The 21,940-nt window shown below is 59.5% G+C and overlaps 1 protein-coding gene and 2 non-coding genes across 3 annotated transcripts; all 3 read right to left on the bottom strand.

Annotated features, from left to right (window-relative positions):
• Positions 1–16,650: 16,650 nt before the first annotated feature.
• On the bottom strand, positions 16,651–19,367 carry RPS11 (ribosomal protein S11). Its single transcript, XM_075716958.1, has 5 exons — positions 19,322–19,367; positions 18,831–18,962; positions 18,528–18,603; positions 17,692–17,821; positions 16,651–16,826 (listed from the first exon to the last, which is right to left on the bottom strand). Exons 1-5 carry the CDS (start codon positions 19,334–19,336, stop codon positions 16,703–16,705), a joined length of 477 nt encoding a protein of 158 aa, XP_075573073.1. The 5' UTR covers positions 19,337–19,367; the 3' UTR covers positions 16,651–16,702.
• LOC142597206 (small nucleolar RNA SNORD35) lies at positions 17,410–17,502 on the bottom strand. Its single transcript, XR_012832023.1, has one exon. It is a non-coding gene; the product is annotated as a small nucleolar RNA SNORD35 (small nucleolar RNA).
• LOC142597207 (small nucleolar RNA SNORD35) lies at positions 18,297–18,389 on the bottom strand. Its single transcript, XR_012832024.1, has one exon. It is a non-coding gene; the product is annotated as a small nucleolar RNA SNORD35 (small nucleolar RNA).
• Positions 19,368–21,940: the final 2,573 nt, after the last annotated feature.

The following is a 21,940-nucleotide window of genomic DNA, read 5'->3' as shown; positions in this document are numbered from 1 at the left end:
GTTGGGATCAACTCTCCTGGCTGTGCCCCCTCCCAGCTCCTTGTGCCCCTGGCAGAGCCTGGGAAGCTGAAAAGTCCTTGACCAGTGTCAGCACTGCTCAGCAACAACTGAACCATCAGGGCGTTATCAGCGTTATTCTCATCCTAAATGCAAAACACAGCACTGTGCCTGCTACTGGGAAGAAAATTAACTCTACCCCAGCCGAAAGCAGGACACCGCTGAGTGACGGACCAGCCAGTGCCGGTCACGTCTCCGTGGCAGCACCGAGCTCTCCGGGCGCTGCTGCTGGGGAGATGCGGGGACCTGCTGGGGAGAGCCCAGGGGAGAACAAACCAGCAGAGCCCGGCGTTCGTGGTCGGGGCTCCCTGGGGTCAGCGAGTGACTGGCTTTCCGTGCTAAGCTCCCGGCGGAGAACATCCCACCATCCTGGCTCCTCCTGACCCGGTTGGGGTTGGGTGGAGGTTTTGGCAGGGTGCCGGTGGTCCTGGGCACCCAGCGATGAGGTGGGTGCAACGCACCTCGGTGGGGCACGTGGCTGTTTCTCGTGGCTTTTGGCTGTGAAGACAGCTTTGTGCATCGTCCTGCAGCAGGATGGGGAGCGGGCAGAGAACCACAGGCTGCCCGCGCCCCATCGATGGCGGAGTCCCCGCTCGGGGAGGGCTCTCCCGGCGAGGTCTGCGGCCCGGCACCCGGCCGCTCTCCATCGACACGTCCATCAGTGATCCCAGTATAAAAACACACCTCAGCCGGTGGAACTGTGGGGAGATGCCGAGATGAGCAGAGTGAGAATGATGACAGAGACGGCACGATGGACACACGTCAGGGGAGCGGAAAGCGGTGCCCCCCGTGCAGGCTGGGCACGTGCCTGGGGACGGCGTCCGGGCTGGGGTCGCAGCTGGTTTGGCGTGGGCTCCCGGGCTGACGCCGGGGCTTCACGGAGAGGGTCTGCACGCTGGGTCTTCATGGAGGGGAGCAGGAGCCACATTGGGCGTGGGCAATGTGCCGGGGGTGCAGGTGGGGCAAGTGCCTCAAGCCCAGGGAAGGAGCTCAGTGTCTCCAGCTTCCCTCCTGAGCGGCCGCTGCGCGGTGCCGATGCCTCCCGGGGAGCCCGCGCCAGTGCCGACGGCACCGGTACCCGATGCCTCCCCGGGGAGCCCACGCCAGTGCCGACGGAGCCGGTACCCGATGCATCCCGGGGAGCCCACGCCAGTGCCGACGGCGCCGGTACCCGATGCCTCCCGGGGAGCCCACGCCAGTGCCGACGGCGCCGGTACCCGATGCCTCCCCGGGGAGCCCGTGCCAGTGCCGACGGCGCCGGTACCCGATGCCTCCCCGGGGAGCCCGTGCCAGTGCCGACGGCGCCGGTATCCGGGGGGGAGCAACGGTCAGGGACCAGCAGCTGGTAGCTGGAGGCAGGCAAATCAATTTTGGGAATGAGACATCCACGTGTTCACTGTGAGGATAATTAATTAATCCCTGAAACGCTCCCCGCAGTGAGCTGTGGATGAAGATGCTTCAAACGCTTTCAGAAACGGTGCCTGGGAGAAAATACTGGTTTTCTGGGACTGACAAAATTTTGGGGAGAGGATTTAGCTTCGGCAAAGCTCCAGCTGTGAAGCAGGGCGTTGCTGCCGGACCAGCGCTGGGAGCGGGTGTTTTGGGAGGCTTTGCAGGCAGCCGGAGTCCCTGCAGCCCCCCCCCCGGCTCCCCTCGGCAAAGACCCCTGGGGTGAGGCTGGGGCGAGGGGCAGCTCCTGCACCCCCTGCCCGGGCCAGCGGCTCCTCGCGCTCTGCATCCCCTGCTCTGCCGGGGGGCACCCGGAGCTCTGCCCCTCCCTGCTTCGGCTTTGGCCGTGCCCTGCCCTCCCCAGCCGGCGCGTTTTTGGGTTGAGCTGCAAAAGGCTTGAGGTTTGGGCAGGGAGTTTTTCTCCGAGTCACTTTTTTCTCTGCAGCAGGAGGAAACCTGAGGGGAGACCTCATCGCTCTGCAGCTCCTGGCAGGAGGGGGCAGGGAGGGGGGTCGGGCTCTTCTCCCAAGGAACAAGTGATAGGACGAGAGGGAATGGGCTCAAGCTGCGCCAGGGGAGGTTTAGGTTGGATATTAGGAAAAATTTCTTTGTGGAAAGGGTGGTCAAGCATTGGACCAGGCTGCCCAGAGAGGTGGGGGAGTCCCCATCCCTGGAGGGGTTCAAAAAACGGGCAGAGGTGGCACTTTGGGACATGGTTTAGTGGGCATGGGGGTGTTGGGTTGATGGTTGGGCTGGTGATCTCAGAGATCCTTTCCAACCTTAATGATTCCCAGTTTTTACTTTCATTAACAAATAATCCAACCACCAAGGCAGGAAACATGGAATTATGACTCTGCCCTTAATTGGTTGAGTGGTGGCCTTGGCAGTGTAGGTTACTGGTTGGACTGGATGATCTTCAAGGTCTTTTCCAACCTCAACGATTCCATGATTCTATGAAACCCTCGCTCAGCCGCTGCGGATGGGAGATGGTGGCTGGAGCTGTGTCCGGGCTCCGGTTACCACCTGAAGCACCAAGACGGACCAGGAGCTGGGGACACGGCGGGGGATGCGGGCCCTGCCGTAAGCCCACCGGTGGGAGAGTTAGCGGCCGGAGTTTGGCTTTGCCAAAACTTCCCGGCAGTTTCCCACTCACTCCGATGGCCGGTGACGGCGTCCGCTGTGATTTTGAGAGCTGGCCTGTTCCTGGGCGGGATAATTGCCGTGCACGTGCGTAGGAGACTGCTCGGTGGAGAGAGCGCTCGTGTGAATTTTTCCTACTATTATTGCTAACCATAAATATCCCAGTGCTGCGGAGTGATGTGTAGATGTGTTAGCTGGCAGCGTATCAGTCATAGTTCATGATCCTTGGGGGTAATGAGTTGTTTCACCATGGTGATGTCTCCATAACAAGTTTCTTGGGATTTATGATTAATCTCTTTCTTTCCTCTTTCGGGCTCAGTTTCTGCGGCTAGAAGAATGCTTTCTTGCTTTCAACCCTGTAGAAGCTCCCGTTGCCCCGCAGCACAAGGTCCGGGTCTGCGCCGAGGCACCAGCGCAGCCCCTCCGAGCGCTCGCGCGGCAGCTCGCCCGGGCGCCACACCTTTCACCTCCCCTTTTCACTTCTTTCTTAGCAAACGCCGCGATATTTGTGTCACCCTGGTTTTTGGAATAAATGGTTTTTTTGAGTCTGCGTTTGTTCTGACCCCTGAAACGAAGCGCATCCTCGGCTGAGCTGTCTCAGACCCCGTGGCACGAGGACCCCAGAGCCCCCCGTTCTCCTCCCCGCTGCAGAGGCGCGGAGGGGACCCAGCCTGGAGCCGGAACGGCGAGACGGGGGACCAGAGCCGCGGGGTCCCAGCCCGGCCGGGCGGGACAAGCCGGGCCATCGAGATGTCCCCCTTCCTCGGTGGGGTTTGCCCAGGGCGCCTCTGACGGGCACCAGCGTCCTCCCTGTGGGGTGCCGGCACCCGCAGCTCCGCTTCCAGGGCTTTTTGCTGCCTTTTCTGCAGGTGAACCCCAGGCTCAGCGCAGCAGCGGCTGAGCAAAGGTCTCGTGGTCCTTATCGTGTCCTGTATTTGCGCCAAGCGCCATGGCAAAAATGGGTTTGAAGGAGGAATTCAGTGGCCTGTGGTTTGGGGTGGGCTGCCGGAGCACAGCGCAGAGCAGGAAAGGACCATTTATCCTCTTTCTCAACCTGGCAGCGAACTTCCATGGACGTGGAGCATTAAACGCTGCAGTTACAGCTTTTGCCCTCTGTGCTGGCTCACGCTTGAAGCCACGACTTCGCAATTGGAGACGGCTGATCCCAGCACCGCTGGTGACACCCTGGAGACCCTTAGAGCTGCTCTCAGCCTTCCTTTATTTGATGTGCCATCTCTGGCCTGTAGAAAAGAAAAAAAAAAAAAAAAGAAACCCAGAAAATTATTAAAGTCGCACGAGTGTCCAACAGACCGCGGCAAGACGGCGGCTCGCAGCACGCGGGCTCTCGCGCTGCTGTGATCTGTGCTGCACGGGGAGGACGGCCGGGGCACGTCGCGGCGAGGCACTGCAGAGGATCATTTTGGAGGGCTGCTGCCCGATACGCTCAGCCCGTGCCGCTGCTGGGAATTCGGCTTTCCCGGCAGGGGAGCGTCTCGGGGGCTGTCTCACCCCTTCCCTGGGGAGGGGGACATGGAGGAGCCCCTGTGGGACTGGCCCCAAGGCTCCTGGGACCAGAGTTGGCAGCGCCGTGCCCGGCATCGCAGCGCGGATGCCTTGTGGCCATCAAGCCATCGCCCCACGGCAAACTCCCCTGTGCACGTGCCGTGAGCGCGCCCAGCACGTCGGCACCCTGGGGCGTGCAGGCAGGGGACCCCTCCTCGGGGTGTCAGCAAAAACTCTCCGGGCATCCCAGTGGCGAGGGGTGGCTGCGTTTTCACCTCGGCTGTTGGCCACGGGCTGCTCTGCTCCTTCGCCGGAGCTGTTGCGTTGCAGGCGGGGAGGCCGATTTGAGGGGATGTGCGAGGGGATGTGTCGGGGCTCAGCCCCAGGCAGCAGCTCAGCACCACGCAGCCGCTCGCTGCCCCTGCCCCGATGGGTTGGGGAGAGAATGGGAGGAGTGAGAGTGAGAAACACTCCTGGGCTGAGATAAGAACAGTTTAATAATTGAAATAATGTAAAATAATAATAATAACAATATAATAATAATAGTAATAACAATATCCAAAGCCAGTGATGCCCAATGCAATTGCTCACCACCCGCCGACCGATGCCCAGCCAGTTCCCAGCAGCGATCGCTGCTCCCCGGCCAACCCCCCCAGTTTCCATACTGCCCATGACGCCGTATGGTATGGAATGGCCCTTGGGGCAGTTGGGGTCAGCTCTCCTGGCTGTGCCCCCTCCCAGCGCCTTGTGCCCCTGGCAGAGCATGGGAAGCTGAAAAGTCCTTGACCAGTGTCAGCACTGCTCAGCAACAACTGAACCATCAGGGCGTTATCAGCGTTATTCTCATCCTAAATGCAAAACACAGCACTGTGCCTGCTACTGGGAAGAAAATTAACTCTATCCCAGCCGAAACCAGGACAGGCTGTTTGGGGGTGATGGTGCACGAGGGGTGTGCAGGGAGGGAGGAAAGCTTTGGGGGAGAAGCGGGGGCAGGCACGTCTTGGGGGTGCAGCTGAGGGGAGCGCCTGCGCGCTCAGGAACGCTGTGCACGTGGCCTTGCAGGTGACCGGCAGCGCCTGGGATAACCGCGGTGCTCCGGCCGCCTCTTTCGGCTGGCCACGTGAGCTACGGCTGAACTGAGTCGGGCTGAAGGTCCCTCTCGCCCTGCCTGGTCTCCAGCAGCAAGCAGACATTTAGTGAAGATTCTAGAAGAAGGTCGGAGAAAAATGGTGTTCTCCCAGCTGTTCCCCGTCAACGATTCACACCTGCCGGAGCGGGAGGCTGAACACAAAGCACGCTGTTTGCAAACCATCGCCTGGGCTCGCCAATCGCTTTTTGACTTATTTGAGCTTTTGGCTTTCCTAGGTGCCCGACACGACGGGACCGTTCGTTACTGGGCTCGCAAAGCAGCTTCCGGATTTCGAGATTCGGTTCTCTCTCGTGTCTTTATTCAAGAAACACGGTGGGCGGGTGAGGATTTCCACTCTGCGACACTCTCACATGGGCTTTCCCTTGATTTTTCCGCTAGGAAGCAATGCAACAGAGATGGGGGAGAGACCAAACGGGAAAGCTGCAGGAAGTTGTGGGGACCCACGGTCTCAACGCTGTTTTTTTATTGCGGGACGTAACGTTGATGCACACCCATGGCTGCTGCCAGCGCTTTGCTTCCTGTTCCTCCCCTGCCCGGGAAGCCAGCGCTGCAGCGATGGGCGCTGTGCTCCGAGGGCAGTCGTGGCGAGGTCCAGCCGCGCTGGGAAGCCTTTGCCTTCTCCATCCTGGATGGGATCCCGGCACGGGAACGGCTGCGCCCGCGCCTCTTCCAGAGCGAGGGCATCCCGCGCAGGCACGCTGCCGCTTCCCCGGGGCGCCGTGCCCGGCTGGCGCTGCCGGGAGCACCTTTGGGATGCCCTCCCGCTCCGGCTGAAGGCGATGCCGCCTGCCCAGCCCGGGTATTCACCGCGGTGGAGCCTGGTGGCCTCACGTCCATCGCCCTGGGCCGGGTCCTTGTCACCTCCAGGAATCTGTCCCAGACCTCGCATCCCTGCTGCTGAGAGGGTTTTTTTCCCCGATTTCCAGCTCAGATTGATTTGCGACCGACTTGAACTCGTTCATTCTTGCTCCAAGACGATCATCCAGCTGAACTGCACGGTGTTTTCCCCGTTGGCCCTGTTTTCTCCTCCTGTTTATTCTCCACGTAGTAGGAGACGGCGGGTAACTACAGACAGCAAAGCAGGCTGGGCAGTAAGTTGCTGCTCCTGGAGTTGGCTGTTGATTTCCCCCGCTGTTTCGCCAGTCTCTCTGTGATCCCGCTGGGGTTTGAGTTATCTGCTCTGGTACCTGGGATGCTGAAACCGCAGGCGCTGGTCCAGGTGAAGTCCTGCCGCTGCCCTCTGCAACAGCTCCGACGCCTGTCTTCAGCTAATACAAAAATCTCTTGCATTAGGCACCCCCGGAGAAATCTTTGCCCTCTTTTTCATCGAATGATGGAATGCTTTGGGTGGGAAGGGACCTTTAGGGATCATCCAGCCCAACCCCCTGCAGCGAGCAGGGACAGCTTTAACCAGAGCAGGGTGCTCAGAGCCCCGTCCAACCTGGCCTGGGATGTTTCCAGGGATGGGGCATCGACCACCTCTCTGGGCAACCTGTGCCAGTGCCTCACCACCCTCAGTGTAAAAAATTTCTTCCTTGTATCCAGTCTAAATCGCTCCTCCCTTAGTTTAAAACCATTACTCCTTGTCCTGTCCGTGTCCTTTTTGCAATGGTATTACATGTTTCTAGCAGAAAAGATACCGGTATACAGAAAAGCATCTTTTCGTTAGCCTGCGGAGCATGGCCGCCTTCCACCTACAGCTAAATGTAATCGCAATTCAAGGAATCCCGTCTCCACCGTCGCTCGGTTATTTCTGAGCAATACGCAGCCCTTTGTCTACGCTGGCGGTGTCTCCTGGCTTTGCCTCTTCCTGCTCCGGCGTTTGCAAATGCCTTACCAGCCACACCTGCTCGCCACGCAGCCGGCGGCGCCGGCGCCGAAAGCATTCATTTTCCTAATTCATAAATAACCACTGCTAAATATAGAAACGTTCTCCTCTCCCCCCTCCTGCCATGCCCATGCAAAGCGCTCTCAAAGCCCCCGCTCGGGCTCGCTCCGGCAGGCAGCAGATGTGCCTCCATCAGCCGGGGAGCCTTGGCAGAAATTTTGCACAAAGGCTTTATAAATACCCTCCCGCTCCAAGGTGGAGGCGGGTGGGTTTTTTTTTTTTTTTTTTTTGGTTTTTTTTTTTTCCCCCCGTGCTCTGTGCGCGTGTGAGCCGTCAGACTGAGCGCTGGTGTCCCTCCAGGCTGCAGGAAGACGGTTTATTATTTGCAAATATCTCAACCCGCGCGGCTCCGGTTCGGAGGTCGGGGCAGCCGCAGGAGCCGAGCCCCGGCCTCGTGCGCGGCGGGTGGTTTTGAAGGCGCGCCTGGGAGGCTCTGCAGAGAGCCGGCCGCACGTCGCGCAGCGGGCGCCAAGACGTCGCTCCGGCTGTCCCCGCGTGGGCGCAACACCCTGCATTGAATTTGCAGGCGGACCGTCTGCTTGGTTTGGTTAGGGTTAGGGTTAGGGTTAGGGTTAGGGTTAGGGTTAGGGTTAGGGTTAGGGTTTGTTAAGTACCAGTTCAGTCTCCCTAAGGGACGCTGCCTTGAAGGCGTTGAGCCAGTGGGCTGATGCCCGTGAGTTTGAAAACCATGAGCACGTTTGCTGTGATGGTACCGGGGTAGAGGAGAAGTCGTGGTTGTATCAGGGTAGAGAAAAGTCGTGATCGTATCAGGGTAGAGGAAAAGTCGTGATCGTATTGGGGTAGAGGGAAAGTGGTGATCGTATCGGGGTAGAGGAGAAGTCGTGGTTGTGTCGGGGCAGAGGAGAAGTTGTGATAGAGGAAAAGTCGTGATCGTATCGGGGTAGAGGAAAAGTTCTGATAGAGGAAAAGTCGTGATCGTATTGGGGTAGAGGAAAAGCTGTGATAGAGGAAAAGTCGTGGTCGTATCGGGGTAGAGGGAAAGTCATGATCGTATCGGGTAGAGGAAAAGTCATGGTCGTCTCGAGGTAGAGGAAAAGTTGTGATAATATTGGGGTAGAGAAAAGTCGTGATAATATTGGGGTAGAGAAAAGTCGTGATAATATTGGGGTAGAGAAAAGTCGTGATAATATCGGGGTAGAGAAAAGTCGTGGTCGTATCGGGATAGAGAAAAGTCATGGTCGTATTGGGGTAGAGGAGAAGTCGTGGTTGTATCAGGGTTGAGAAAAGTCGTGATAATATCGGGGTAGAGAAAAGTCGTGGTCGTATCGGGATAGAGAAAAGTTGTGGTCATATCAGGGTAGAGGGAAAGCGGTGATCGTATTGGGGTAGAGGAAGAGTCGTGATCATATCGGGATAGAGGAAAAGTCGTGATCGTATCGGGTAGAGGAGAAGTCATGGTCGTATCGGGGTAGAGGAGAAGTCGTGGTTGTATCAGGGTAGAGAAAAGTCGTGATCGTATCAGGGTAGAGGAAAAGTCGTGATCGTATTGGGGTAGAGGGAAAGTGGTGATCGTATCGGGGTAGAGGAGAAGTCGTGGTTGTGTCGGGGCAGAGGAGAAGTTGTGATAGAGGAAAAGTCGTGATCGTATCGGGGTAGAGGAAAAGTTGTGATAGAGGAAAAGTTGTGATCGTATTGGGGTAGAGGAAAAGTTGTGATAGAGGAAAAGTCGTGGTCGTATCGGGGTAGAGGGAAAGTCATGGTCGTATCGGGTAGAGGAGAAGTCGTGGTCGTCTCGGGGTAGAGGAAAAGTTGTGATAATATCGGGGTAGAGGAAAAGTTGTGATAATATCGGGGTAGAGAAAAGTCGTGATAGTATCGGGTAGAGGAGAAGTCATGGTCGTATCGGGGTAGAGGAGAAGTCGTGGTTGTATCAGGGTAGAGAAAAGTCGTGATCGTATCAGGGTAGAGGAAAAGTCGTGATCGTATCAGGGTAGAGGAGAAGTCGTGGTTGTGTCGGGGCAGAGGAGAAGTTGTGATAGAGGAAAAGTCGTGATCGTATCGGGGTAGAGGAAAAGTTGTGATAATATCGGGGTAGAGAAAAGTCGTGGTTGTATCAGGATAGAGAAAAGTCATGGTCGTATTGGGGTAGAGGAGAAGTCGTGGTTGTATCAGGGTTGAGAAAAGTCGTGATAATATCAGGGTAGAGAAAAGTCGTGGTCGTATCGGGATAGAGAAAAGTTGTGGTCATATCAGGGTAGAGGGAAAGCGGTGATCGTATTGGGGTAGAGGAAGAGTCGTGATCATATCGGGATAGAGGAAAAGTCGTGATCGTATCGGGTAGAGGAGAAGTCATGGTCGTATCGGGGTAGAGGAGAAGTCGTGATCGTATCAGGGTAGAGGAAAAGTCGTGATCGTATCAGGGTAGAGGAAAAGTCGTGATCGTATTGGGGTAGAGGGAAAGTGGTGATCGTATCGGGGTAGAGGAGAAGTCGTGGTTGTGTCGGGGCAGAGGAGAAGTTGTGATAGAGGAAAAGTCGTGATCGTATCGGGGTAGAGGAAAAGTTGTGATAATATCGGGGTAGAGAAAAGTCGTGGTTGTATCAGGATAGAGAAAAGTCATGGTCGTATTGGGGTAGAGGAGAAGTCGTGGTTGTATCAGGGTTGAGAAAAGTCGTGATAATATCAGGGTAGAGAAAAGTCGTGGTCGTATCGGGATAGAGAAAAGTTGTGGTCATATCAGGGTAGAGGGAAAGCGGTGATCATATCGGGGTAGAGGAAAAGTCGTGATCGTATCGGGTAGAGGAGAAGTCATGGTCGTATCGGGGTAGAGGAGAAGTCGTGGTTTTATCAGGGTAGAGAAAAGTCGTGGTCGTATCGGGGTAGAGGAAAAGCGGTGATTGTATCGGGGCAGAGGAGAAGTCGTGGTTGTGTCGGGGCAGAGGAGAAGTCGTGGTTGTGTCAGGGCAGAGGAGAAGTCGCGCTCACCCGGCTGCTGGCGCAGGATGCCTGCGAGGCCGTTCTCCGCAGCTCTCACGCCCATCGCACCGCGGCCGGGCAGACCCTGGGAGCAGCCTGTGACCCCTGCGCCCCCTGTGCCCCCCGCACCCCCCTGTGCCCCCCGTGCCCCCCGCGCCCCCTGTGCCCCCCACGCCCCCTGTGCCCCCCATGCCCTGCACCCCCTGCACCCCCCGCACCCCCTGCGCCCCCCGCGCCCCCTGTGCCCCCCGTGCCCCCTGCGCCCCCCGTGACCCCTGTGCCCCCCGCACCCCCCTGTGCCCCCCGCGCCCCCCGTGACCCCTGTGACCCCTGCGCCCCCTGTGCCCCCCGCGCCCCCCGTGACCCCTGTGCCCCCTGCGCCCCCTGTGCCCTGCACCCCCTGCACCCCCCGCGCCCCCTGTGCCCCCCGTGCCCCCTGTGCCCCCTGCGCCCCCCTGCGCCCCCCATGCCCCCTGCGCCCCCCGTGCCCCCCGTGACCCCTGCGCCCCCTGTGCCCCCCGTGACCCCTGTGCCCCCCGCGCCCCCTGTGCCCCCTGTGCCCTGCACCCCCTGCGCCCCCCGTGCCCCCTGCACCCCCCGTGCCCCCCGTGCCCCCTGTGCCCCCTGTGACCCCTGTGCCCCCCGTGCCCCCTGTGCCCCCCGTGCCCTGCACCCCCTGCACCCCCCGCGCCCCCCGTGCCCCCTGCACCCCCCGTGCCCCCTGTGCCCCCCATGACCCCTGCACCCCCTGTGACCCATGTGCCCCCTGCACCCCCTACGCCCCCCGTGCCCCCTGTGCCCCCGTGCCCTGCACCCCCTGCGCCCCCTGTGCCCCCCATGACCCCTGCGCACCCTGTGACCCATGTGCCCCCTGCGCCCCCTGCACCCCCTACGCCCCCTGTGACCCCTGTGCCCCCCATGACCCCTGCACCCCCCGTGACCCCTGTGCCCCCTGCGCCCCCCATGACCCCTGCGCCCCCCGTGACCCCTGTGCCCCCTGCGCCCCCTGCACCCCCTACGCCCCCTGTGCCCCCCGTGCCCCCCGTGACCCCTGTGCCCCCCATGACCCCTGCACCCCCCGTGACCCCTGTGCCCCCTGCGCCCCCCATGACCCCTGCGCCCCCCGTGACCCCTGTGCCCCCTGCGCCCCCCATGACCCCTGCGCCCCCTGTGACCCCTGTGCCCCCTGCGCCCCCTGCACCCCCTACGCCCCCTGTGCCCCCCGCGCCCCCCGTGCCCGGAGCCGGCAGCCCGGGCTGAGCCAGCCCCACTCCTGCCTTGCAGCCCGGGAGTCGCGCTACGATAGCTCGTGCAACAAGAGGCTGGCCCCGAGGGAAGCTCTGCAGTCTTTTTTTCCCCCCCATCTTTGGCTTCTCACAACCGCAACTGATTTTTTTCTTGCTTTTCCAGGCGAAGGGACGCGCCTGCAGCGTCGGGTATGCTCTCCCCGTGTACGAACACGAAGACCGACCCAAGCTGATTTTCAGCCTCCCTGCGTTACGCTGAGCAGTTCGGCTCCGATTTCCCTTCCAACCCACCTCTGCAGGCGTTCCCTGACCCCGCGCCAGCTTTTTCAAAGCTCTTCGTGGTGCCCTCAAGGCCGCCCCTGCTCCCGCAGCCGGGGATGCCGAGCGCGGCAGGATCGCGACTTCCGCGGCGGCAAGGATCTCGTAACGCGGGTACGACCCGGCACCGGGTTGCGGGAACAGCCAGGCAAGCGGTCGTCTCCCTGGGGAAAAAAACCCAACTTCCATCAACGGTGATTTCAGATTCCTGGTAATCTCCACCCAGCAGGACGGCTTCTGTTCGGGCCGGATAGACCTTTAGTTTAAAACTATTTAATATTTTAAATCAATGAACAGATGTATTTGGAAATCTATTCACCTTGTAGCCTACCTACTCTGTGATTTGCTGACACGTTTTTAATGAGAACGTTGTGCAATTGCTACATAAAGCTCCTCCCAGAAGTTAATTGGCCAGGATCTATTTTCCATTAAAGCCAGGCTGAAGCATTAATTTGTTACCAACGTCTAGAGCTTCACTGACTGAGCTGTGTATGAGCTTTTTTTTTCCTGTTTCCGTACACGGGATCAAAAGGAAGCCAGCTCACCGCTAACGACCTGGGCCATCTCTTGGTGGCTTAAACGGGGGCCGTGGCTGCTCAGTGCCCGTCCCACGGCCCCCCGCCCTGCCCTGGGGTCCATCACCGCACCCGGACGCGGGTGGGAAGGGTCCCCGGTCTGCTCCAGCCTCCCGCTGCCGGTGCTGGGGGACCCGGACAGCACCCAGGCGCGGCCTCACCAGCAGCGCAGGGCTGCTTCTGAGACACCATCATGAACGTTCGTAGATTCATCGAATCGTTGAGCTTGGAAAAGACCTTCAAGGTCATCCAGTCCAACCAGTAACCCAACACTGCCAAGGCCACCACTAAACCCGTTAAGGGGAGAGTCATAATTTCATGTTTCCTGGCTTGGTGGCTGGAGTATTTATTAATGAAAGTAAAAACTAGGAATCATTAAGATTGGAAAGGATCTCTAAGATCATCAGCCCAACCATCAACCCAACACCCCCATGCCCACTAAACCATGGCCCAAAGCGCCGCATCTACACATCTTTTAAATACCTCCAGGGCTGGGGACTCCCCCACCTCTCTGGGCAGCCTGTTCCAATGCTTGACCACTCTTTCCATGAAGAAATTTTTCCTAATATCCAACCTAACCCCGCCCCCCGACACAGCTTGAGCCCATCTCCTCTCATCCTATCGCTGGTTCCTTGGGAGAAGAGCCCGACCCCCCCTCCCTGCCCCCTCCCGTCAGGCAGTATTCATTGTGCCTGTCTGGATGAGCGGCTGCGATGGAGCCTCCTCGCAGCCACCGACGGCCGCACGAAAGGAGGGATGAGCAGTTTCATCCCTTGCTGGATCGGGGAGCTGCTGGTTGGGTGGCCAAGCTGCCTCCTCATTGAACACAGCGACACTTCTCTAAGGAAGGGGGGGAGCAGATTTGACGGCGTGGTCACTCACAACCACCTCCTTCCAGCACCTCCACGACGGGGCTCCCTCCCTCCCTTCTCGCTGCTCTGCGAGACGGTTCTAGGACGAGAGGGAATGGGCTCAAGCCGCGCCAGGGGAGGTTTAGGTTGGATATTAGGAAAAATTTCTTCACGGAAAGGGTGGTCAAGCATTGGACCAGGCTGCCCAGAGAGGTGGGGGAGTCCCCAGCCCTGGAGGGGTTCAAAAAATGGGCAGAGGTGGCACTTGGGGACATGGTTTAGTGGGCATGGGGGTGTTGGGGTGATGGTTGGGCTGGTGATCTTAGAGGGCCTTTCCAACCTTAGTGATTCCTAGTTTTTACTTTCAGTAACAAATAACCCAGCCACCAATCCAGGAAGCATGTAATTATGACTCTCCCCTTAACTGGTTTAGTGGTGGCCTTGGTAGTGTAGGTTACTGGTTGGACTGGATGATCTTCAAGGTCTTTTCCAACCTCAACCATTCTATGATTCTATGATTCACCTCACCGAGCCAGCAGAAAACAACCTGGAGAGAAGAAAAGCCGGCTGTTTTCTGCCTGGTTAGTGAGCGAAACGGGCCAGGTGGGAGGCGGAGGAAGGGCAACGAGACCCCCTCCACTCGGCAGCGGCGAGCCACCAGATCAGCTCCACCGGGTCACGCAACCACCCCCAGCCACGGCTTGGTCTTGCTGCTCCTCTAGCTTCCATAACCTCCGAGGAAGCTGGAAGCAGCCGGACCAGTCTCCTCCAGGAGCTTCTAAGGGACAGGTTCTGCGCTCCTGCAGCGGCAGAAGCTGATGTGCTCTTGCCAAGAGCCTGCAAGCCGAGCCATGCCGCAGATCCCCAGGGAGCGCTTGCGCTGGGGAAGCTGCTACAGCACGCCAGTGGGACACGGACCTTCCAGACGCAGGCTTGCTGTACACGGAAGCGGTGAATAATTAGCGTTTTACCCAGGTCTGCTCGGTGTGAAGGCAGCGACGGAGGCATCCCTCAGCCGCAGTCATGGCGGGGCAGCGGGACTCCTGCTGCGAAGTTCCCCGCGCCTTCTCAGCACAGGCGAAGCGCAAGGATGCCGTCCCCGAGGAGCTGCCCGGGCTGGGGGCAAAGCCGGGCCAACGCTCTGCCAGGCAGCTGCGCTGCGAGCCCCCCTGCACCCCAGAGCCCCCCCGAGACCCCAACCTTTCCAGCCGCCCTCCCACATGCAGCTCTCGCCTGGCTCCTCAGCACCCAGGGACGTGCCTCCAGAGGTGCTCTCCCCGCTTGCTCTGCGGCTGACCCATTTCGTGACTTCTGGAAAGCGCGGACACCTCCTTTTTGCTGCTCTGGCACGACCTGCTGCCTCCTGCCCGCTCTGCTCCAGGTGGACGGCGCAGCTGGGCTGCGGGTGGCAGAGCCGAGGAGCCGACGCGTGTGCTGCTGCAGCACCGGTGAGGCTACGACATCCCGCAGCCTGGGTGGGAACGTGGGCTCCGGAGCTCTGCCGGGATCCTGTACCGCAGCCGAGCCCCTGCTCCCCCTCTTCCCCCAGCCCTGATCCCAGCTTCCCACAAGGCTTGTGGATTTAGGCATTGAAACCTCCGGGCACCACAACCCCCAGCAGCCTCGTCTGAGGGTCCCCGTGCGTAACAGCCGTCGCATGACTGCGCGCAGACATCTCGAGCGGCCGCCCGGACAGGCTGGGCTGGGGCAGTTTAGAATCATGGAATCGTTGAGGTTGGAAAAGACCTTGAAGATCATCCAGTCCAACCAGTAACCTACACTACCAAGGCCACCACTCAACCAATTAAGGGCAGAGTCATAATTTCACGTTTCCTGCCTTGGTGGCTGGATTATTTGTTAATGAAAGTAAAAACCAGGAATCATTAAGGTTGGAAAGGATCTCTGAGATCATCAGCCCAACCATCAACCCAACACCCCCGTGCCCACCAAACCATGTCCCCAAGTGCCACGTCTACATGGTTTTTGAACCCTTCCAGGGATGGGGACTCAATCACTTCCCTGGCAGCCTGTTCCAATGCTTGACCACTCTTTCCATGAAGAAATTTCTCCCAATATCCAACCTAAACCTCCCCTGGCGCAGCTTGAGCCCATTTCCTCTTGTCCTATCGCTAACTACATGGGAGAAGAGCCCAACACCCCCTCCCTGCCCCCTCCTGCCAGGAGCTGCAGAGCGATCAGGTCTCCCCTCAGCCTCCTCTTCTCCAGGCTGAACACCCCCAGCTCCCTCAGCAGAATCCCAGCTCCCTCAGCACAATTCCTCCCTGCCGCAAAGGTACAAGGCAGCACGAACCAAAAAGCTCTCACGCAAACGCTACTAAATTTTCGCAAGCCAGGCGCGCGCCAATACAGAAGTCACCGCCGCGCAGCGTTTTCCGCAAGCCGTGGGGCACCGGATTGCTCTCGCAGCCCGATCCAGCGTCAGCTCAACAGGCAACGCCGCCGGAGCCAGCCCTGGGTTAAGGTAGCGCTGCCAGCTGAACTACAAGGGTTTCAAACGCCAGATTTTGGTTTTTTTCCACCTCTGGTTCTCATCACATGCCCTCTCCTGATGCTCCACGACAGGCGTGCCATCCGTACTGCGTCACACCATCGCTGCCTCCTGGTTTTTCCCCCGAACGTGGGATGTGTTTCCTACAGAAGGGCTTACTCAGCTCCCAGAATAACATTTCCTACGACTGCTGGAACCACGAGCAACTGTCACCTCTAAAGAAAAAAAAAAAAAAACCAAACCTGCAGGAAAAGCAGTTTCTTTAGCATTAATTCCCATTCCCTTCAGCTGCTGACACACACCAGAGCCTTGTAAAAATGCGCTTGGACACCTCTGTGTGTGAAACCACCACACGGCATCTTTCTCCTTAAGCGCACACTTAAGCTTTCTGAGAAACCATCTTTAAAGTCACAACTGCCTTTATCACCAAGAGGAGGCTTTACGTTGTTCTAAACCAAATTATCGCCTGATCTCCAGTCTGTTACTGCCTGCAGCCACGCCGGGGAGGGGTGAAATGGGAGAGCAGGAATGGGTACTGAACTGGGAAGCTGCGAGAACTCCCCAGAAAGTAACCAAAAGCGGTCAGAGCGCGTCCTCTTCTGCTTTTTGACTGTGCCCCAGTTCCCCACGCATTGAAGATCTCGGCCTCGGTCAGCCTGTCCCGGAATAGAGCCCGGGAGGAGACGCAAAGGCAGTTTTCCTTTTGGACAGGGCTGTGCGGGAGCTGGCTACGCCGCACCTCAGACGGAGGAAGGCTCGCTCACGGTACCGCTCAGATTGCGTCAGCTCCGCGGAAAAATACCAAGGTCCCCGCTTAGCAACACAGGCACAAGACTTGCTCCTCGTCCCTTGCCCAAACCCTGGTCGTTTCCGAACGGAAAACATGGAATATCTGAACCCGCATCTGCGTAACACTCTCACGTCTTCCTCGAGAGGCGCGCTCATCTCGCCCGTTTCCGCAGTCCGAGGAGTTCACACGCGCTGTTGCGTCCCCACGCTATTTATTTCAGATTACACACACAAGGGTACGTTTTTACAAAAGTTTTATTTGTCCTGCGTATCTTCCAATATGCCGTCTTTAAAACTTCTGGAATTGCTTCTTGGTACCAGCAGCTTTTGTGACTTTGAGGACGTTGAACCGGACAGTCTTGCTGAGGGGACGACACTCTCCCACGGTGACGATATCCCCAATCTGCACATCCCTGCAAAGACATCACCGGCATTTCAGCGCTTCTCAATTTTCCGCATTTACGCTTGGTTTGCTCTGCAGCACGGACGTTTGCCTCGCGTGACGCTACCGAGCAAGACAGCGCCGAAGGTGACCTCCGATACCCCAAGCTGTAAAGCAGGGTGGTCTTCAGCGTGCCTAAAAAGTGGCAGTCACCCCCCCGCAGCTGCCACAAGGCCTCGGAGTCCGTCACTCCGCGCTGAGCTCAAAATCAAGGCAAGGCTAAACTAAAGGCAAGCTTTTCAAGAGCGGGATGAGTGCCAAGCGCTGAAGGGAAACCCTTCAGAGGCCGGGAGTTTCCCTCCCAGTCACACACAGGCTCAAAGCACTTCAGCCAGATCAGCCGGACTGCAACGCCAGTCCCGGTTTTTCTGGAAACCTGCGCTGCAAAGACAGGCTGAGGAACACGTGGTGGACAAAAAAAACCACCAGCCTTTGAGCCTGTCCCCTCTGGCCTCAGCGTTTACTTCAGAAACATCGAAGTTTTTATCCTTTCTCAAGAACTGCAGCGCTGTCGCGGTGCACGGTTTCCGAACAGGCAGACTGACCAGAACCCGTCCTACGGTTCAGCAATTGCCACCGGCATTGTCAGCAGCCCCCCTGGCTAGCAGAGGCTCTGAAGACCATCGTGAGTTTAGACATCATCACCAGTAAGCAGGTTCCGGGTCAGGAGCAACAATAAAACCGCGCGTGTCACACCGACACGCACGATTCCACGCAAAAGCCGAGTTCCGCGCTACAACCAGTACCTATAAACACTCGGAGCGCGCCTGGCACTCCCACACCCCCCCTCTCCACGGAGTAACGCTCCCCCCGGCGCTGTGGGGGCCTGCACGCACCTGAAGCAGGGGGACAGATGCACAGACATGTTCTTGTGGCGCTTTTCGAAGCGGTTGTACTTGCGGATGTAATGCAGGTAGTCCCGACGGATGACAATGGTGCGCTGCATCTTCATCTTGGTAACCACACCTGGGCGACAGAAGCAGGGGGGGAGGCGACAGCGACGAGCGTAAGCAAGCACGCGCTGACCAGGGGTAAACCGGGCCGGGGATCTGGGTTGTAACTAACAGGGAACGGAGATTTTCACAAGAGCTACCCAGTAAGATCAGCAGGGACGAGTGGTATTTGACAGCGGAAGGCAGTACCCTTCAATTCCAGTAATTTCTCCTTTTTTACATTAATAATAAACTGGAACACATCCTCTGAGGGGTGCTCTGGGACCCTAGTTCTACCAGGATGAAAGGGCTCTCCTACTGCCAGGCTACAATACTCAAATTTGTATTATAAAACAACCCATTTCTCTTGTCTTTTTGAAGACTTCTAAGCACGCTGCCAGACCTTTCCTAGAACCAACGCTCCCTGCGTTATCCGCTACCGTATCGCACCGACATCTGCACCACAGAACAGCACATCTGGAAGGGCAACCGCCAGCACCCGGTCCTTTCGCTGGGCATCAGCAAAGCCGTGCGGCATTGTCGTCAAAGCCCCTTCACCGCGAGACTTGGAAGACCATCGTGAGAGAATGGCATCATGTGCAGCTCAAGGACCACAGCGGGGCTTCCAGGCAGCTCTGGATCGCCGCCGACAGCTCGTGGGCTTCGACTGCTGACGTGCATCAGGGCAGTCACGAGATTACGCCCGTAGTGTTGCTCCTCAAGGAGCTTTCACGACTCACCTGACAGGATTCGGCCACGGATCGAGACATTGCCCGTGAAGGGACACTTCTTGTCGATGTAGGTGCCCTCGATTGCCTACAAAGAGAAACGATGGTCGGCGCGCGGGTCGACAAACGGCTCAGGCAGCGCCGCAAGCTCAGCGCCTGCGCTCAGAGCAGCCACACCTACGTCGGCCTACGAGCGCACGCCCTCGGCAGGGCCGCCACGGCCTCCGGCTTGCGGCGGGAGCAGGCGCTGGGCCCGGGGAAGACGACCGGGAGCGGAGCAGCCCTGCCCAGGCCCCGCAGACGGCCATGCCTTACCTCCTTGGGAGTCTTGAAGCCCAGGCCGATGTTTTTGTAGTAGCGGGGCAACTTCTCCTTGCCACCCTCGCCCAGCAGCACCCGCTTCTTGTTCTGGAAGATGGTGGGCTGCTTCTGGTAGGCCCGCTCGGTCTGAGGAGGGGAGAGAGACGGGGGGGAGCATCACCAGCAGCCCCGGGGCGCGGAAGCTCCCCCGCGCCGGGAGCGAGCCAGCCCCCGGGGCACGGTGCCACGCCGACAGCGGGAGGGGAAGGGAGCGGAGCCGAGCCGAGCCGAGCCGGCCCCAGTGCCTCACGGACACCCCCCCCCCCCCCCGCCGCCGCGCCCACAGCGGCCCACAGGCCGCTCGCCGCCGCCCCTCGCCGGGCCGGGCCGCAGCCCCGCGGTCCCCCCGCAGGCCCGGGGCGGGTGGCGGCCCCGGGGAGGGTCCCGGGGGGGGGTCCCGGGGGGGGGGGGGGGGGGATCCCGGGCCCGCGCCGCGCTGCGCCCACCTGCGTGTCCGCCATCTTGGGCCGCGCGGCGGAAAAGAGGCCCAGGGCCGCGCGCGGCGCCGCTTATCCCGAGGGGCGGGGCCAGGGCGCCGGAAGTGGCCTCACGGGGAGGCGGGGAGGCTGACGTCACTTCCTCCGAGCGGCTGAGGGGGTGGGCCCGGCTGCCCGGGGGAGCGGGGACCCGCAGGGCTCGGCCCGGCCCGGCGCGGGGGCGCCGCGACCCGGCCTGGGGGCGCCGGGATCTGCAGGGCTCGGCCCTCACCGCCCCGGGTCCCGGCCTGGGGGTGCGGGGACCTGCAGGGCTCGGCCCTCACCGCCCCGGGTCCCGGCCTGGGGGCGCCGGGATCTGCAGGGCTCGGCCCTCACCGCCCCGGGTCCCGGCCTGGGGGCGCCGGGACCTGCAGGGCTCGGCCCTCACCGCCCCGGGTCCCGGCCTGGGGGTGCGGGGACCTGCAGGGCTCGGCCCTCACCGCCCCGGGTCCCGGCCTGGGGGCGCCGGGACCTGCAGGGCTCGGCCCTTCCCGCTCCGGGTCCCGGCCTGGGGGTGCGGGGACCTGCAGGGCTCGGCCCTTCCCGCTCCGGGTCCCGGCCTGGGGGCGCCGGGATCTGCAGGGCTCGGCCCTCACCGCCCCGGGTCCCGGCCTGGGGGTGCGGGGATCTGCAGGGCTCGGCCCTCACCGCCCCGGGTCCCGGCCTGGGGGTGCGGGGACCCTTGGTGCCCGCCCCAGCCCGCTCCACTCGCCCCAGCCTCCGGTGCAGGCCCAGGCGGGGAGGCGCAGGCCGCCTCTTGCACCGCCGGGCTCGGGGGCTGCTGGGGAGAGAAAGGCAGAGGCCGGATGGGTGCCCAGCGCTTTGGGAGCCTGATGGCGAGCCCTGGGGTTTCTTCCAGGCACAGTAGGTTAGATCAGGGGACGGACAGCCGTGAGGAACCCGGAGGGAGGTTTCCGGCCTGGTGAGCAGCGCGGTGGCCGAATTGGGTGCTGAAGTTTAAGAGGAGAAGATGCAGATCAAGATGGTGACGTAGGTAGGAGAATCATGGAATCGTTCAGGTTGGAAAAGGCCTTTAAGATCATCCAGTCCAACCAGTAACCCAACACTGCCAAGTCCAGACTAAACCTATTAAGGGCAGAGTCATAATTCCATGTTTCCTGGCTTGGTGGCTGGATTATTTTTTAATGAAAGTAAAAACTGGGAATCATTAAGGTTGGAAAGGCCCTCTAAGATCATCAGCCCAACCATCAACCCAACACCCCCATGCCCGCTAAACCATGTCCCCCAGTGCCACCTCTGCCCATTTTTTGAACCCCTCCAGGGCTGGGGACTCCCCCCCCTCTCTAGGCAGCCTGGTCCAATGCTTGACCACCCTTTCCGTGAAGAAATTTTTCCTAATATCCAATCTAAACCTCCCCTGGCGCAGCTTGAGCCCATTTCCTCTCATCCTATCGCTGTTCCTTGGGAGAAGAGCCCAACACCCCCTCCCTGCCCCCTCCTGTCAGGTAGTTGTAGAGAGCGATCAGGTCTCCCCTCAGCCTCCTCTTCTCCAGGCTGAACACCCCCAGCTCCCTCAGCCGCTCCCCACCAGCCCTGTGCTCCAGACCCTGCCCCAGCTCCGTTGCCCTTCTCTGGACACACTCCAGCACCCCAATGTCCCTCTTGCGCTGAGGGGCCCAAAACTGGACACAGGATTCCAGGTGCGGCCTCCCCAGCGCCGAGCACAGGGGGACGATCCCGGCCCTGCTCCTGCTGGCCAGTGAAGGATTTGAGGAGCGCCTTTTCTGCGAGCCGATGCAGGGTGGCCTGGATGACTGAGTAGGAAGGTACAGCACCGCCGAGGCTGGCGGCCAGCGGTTCGGCCGTTCAGCTGTGCGCCGCTGGCTCAGACACCCCACAGAACAGCTCCACTCGTGCCCCCTCGGCAGCCGGCGTGGAGGTGCTGAGCTCTGCACAGCCTACGCACGAAGCGGGGCAGGATCGCATAGAGTCATGGGATGCTTTGGGTGGGAAGGGACCTTTAGGGATCATCCAGCCCAACCCCTGCAGCGAGCAGGGACAGCTTTAACCAGAGCAGGGTGCTCCGAGCCCCGTCCAACCTGGCCTGGGATGTTTCCAGGGATGGGGCATCGACCGCCTCTCTGGACAACCCCTTCCAGTGCTTGACCATCATGCTTCATCTCTTCTGTGTTGGCTCCTTATCTGGACAGCAGAGAGAGAAATTCTCTGGAGAAATATGTTATTTGTTGGTACAACAGTCTTGGGTTTGTAGCGTACCTGCCACAATCAGTTCCTCTGGCTGAGGGAAGATTTAAACCCAGCAGGGTTTTGGTGGGAATTTCTTCCCGGTCTCAGGCTGTGAGGGCACAGGCTGACGAGGGGTCTCTGGATGTACCCGCGCTGCTTGACTTCCAGAAAACGTGGGACCCTCTGGGTGGGTACCTCTGTGTCTGGACAAGTGGTTGTGTTTCTTCAAGGTCTTTTTCAGAACCTGTTAGCAGTATTACTGGAATTGGACCTAAATTGTTTGAGTTTTCAGTGATTGTGGCCTCTGACGTGTATTACACGCATCAAGGTACCTCAGAAAAGGCAGTAAATTTATCTTTACTTAGTTTTATATAAAGGCGG

The sequence above is a fragment of the Pelecanus crispus genome, chromosome 1 (assembly GCF_030463565.1).
Source record: "Pelecanus crispus isolate bPelCri1 chromosome 1, bPelCri1.pri, whole genome shotgun sequence".
Classification (NCBI taxonomy): Eukaryota; Metazoa; Chordata; class Aves; order Pelecaniformes; family Pelecanidae; genus Pelecanus; species Pelecanus crispus.
This window is presented reverse-complemented; position numbering and strand designations above follow the sequence as displayed.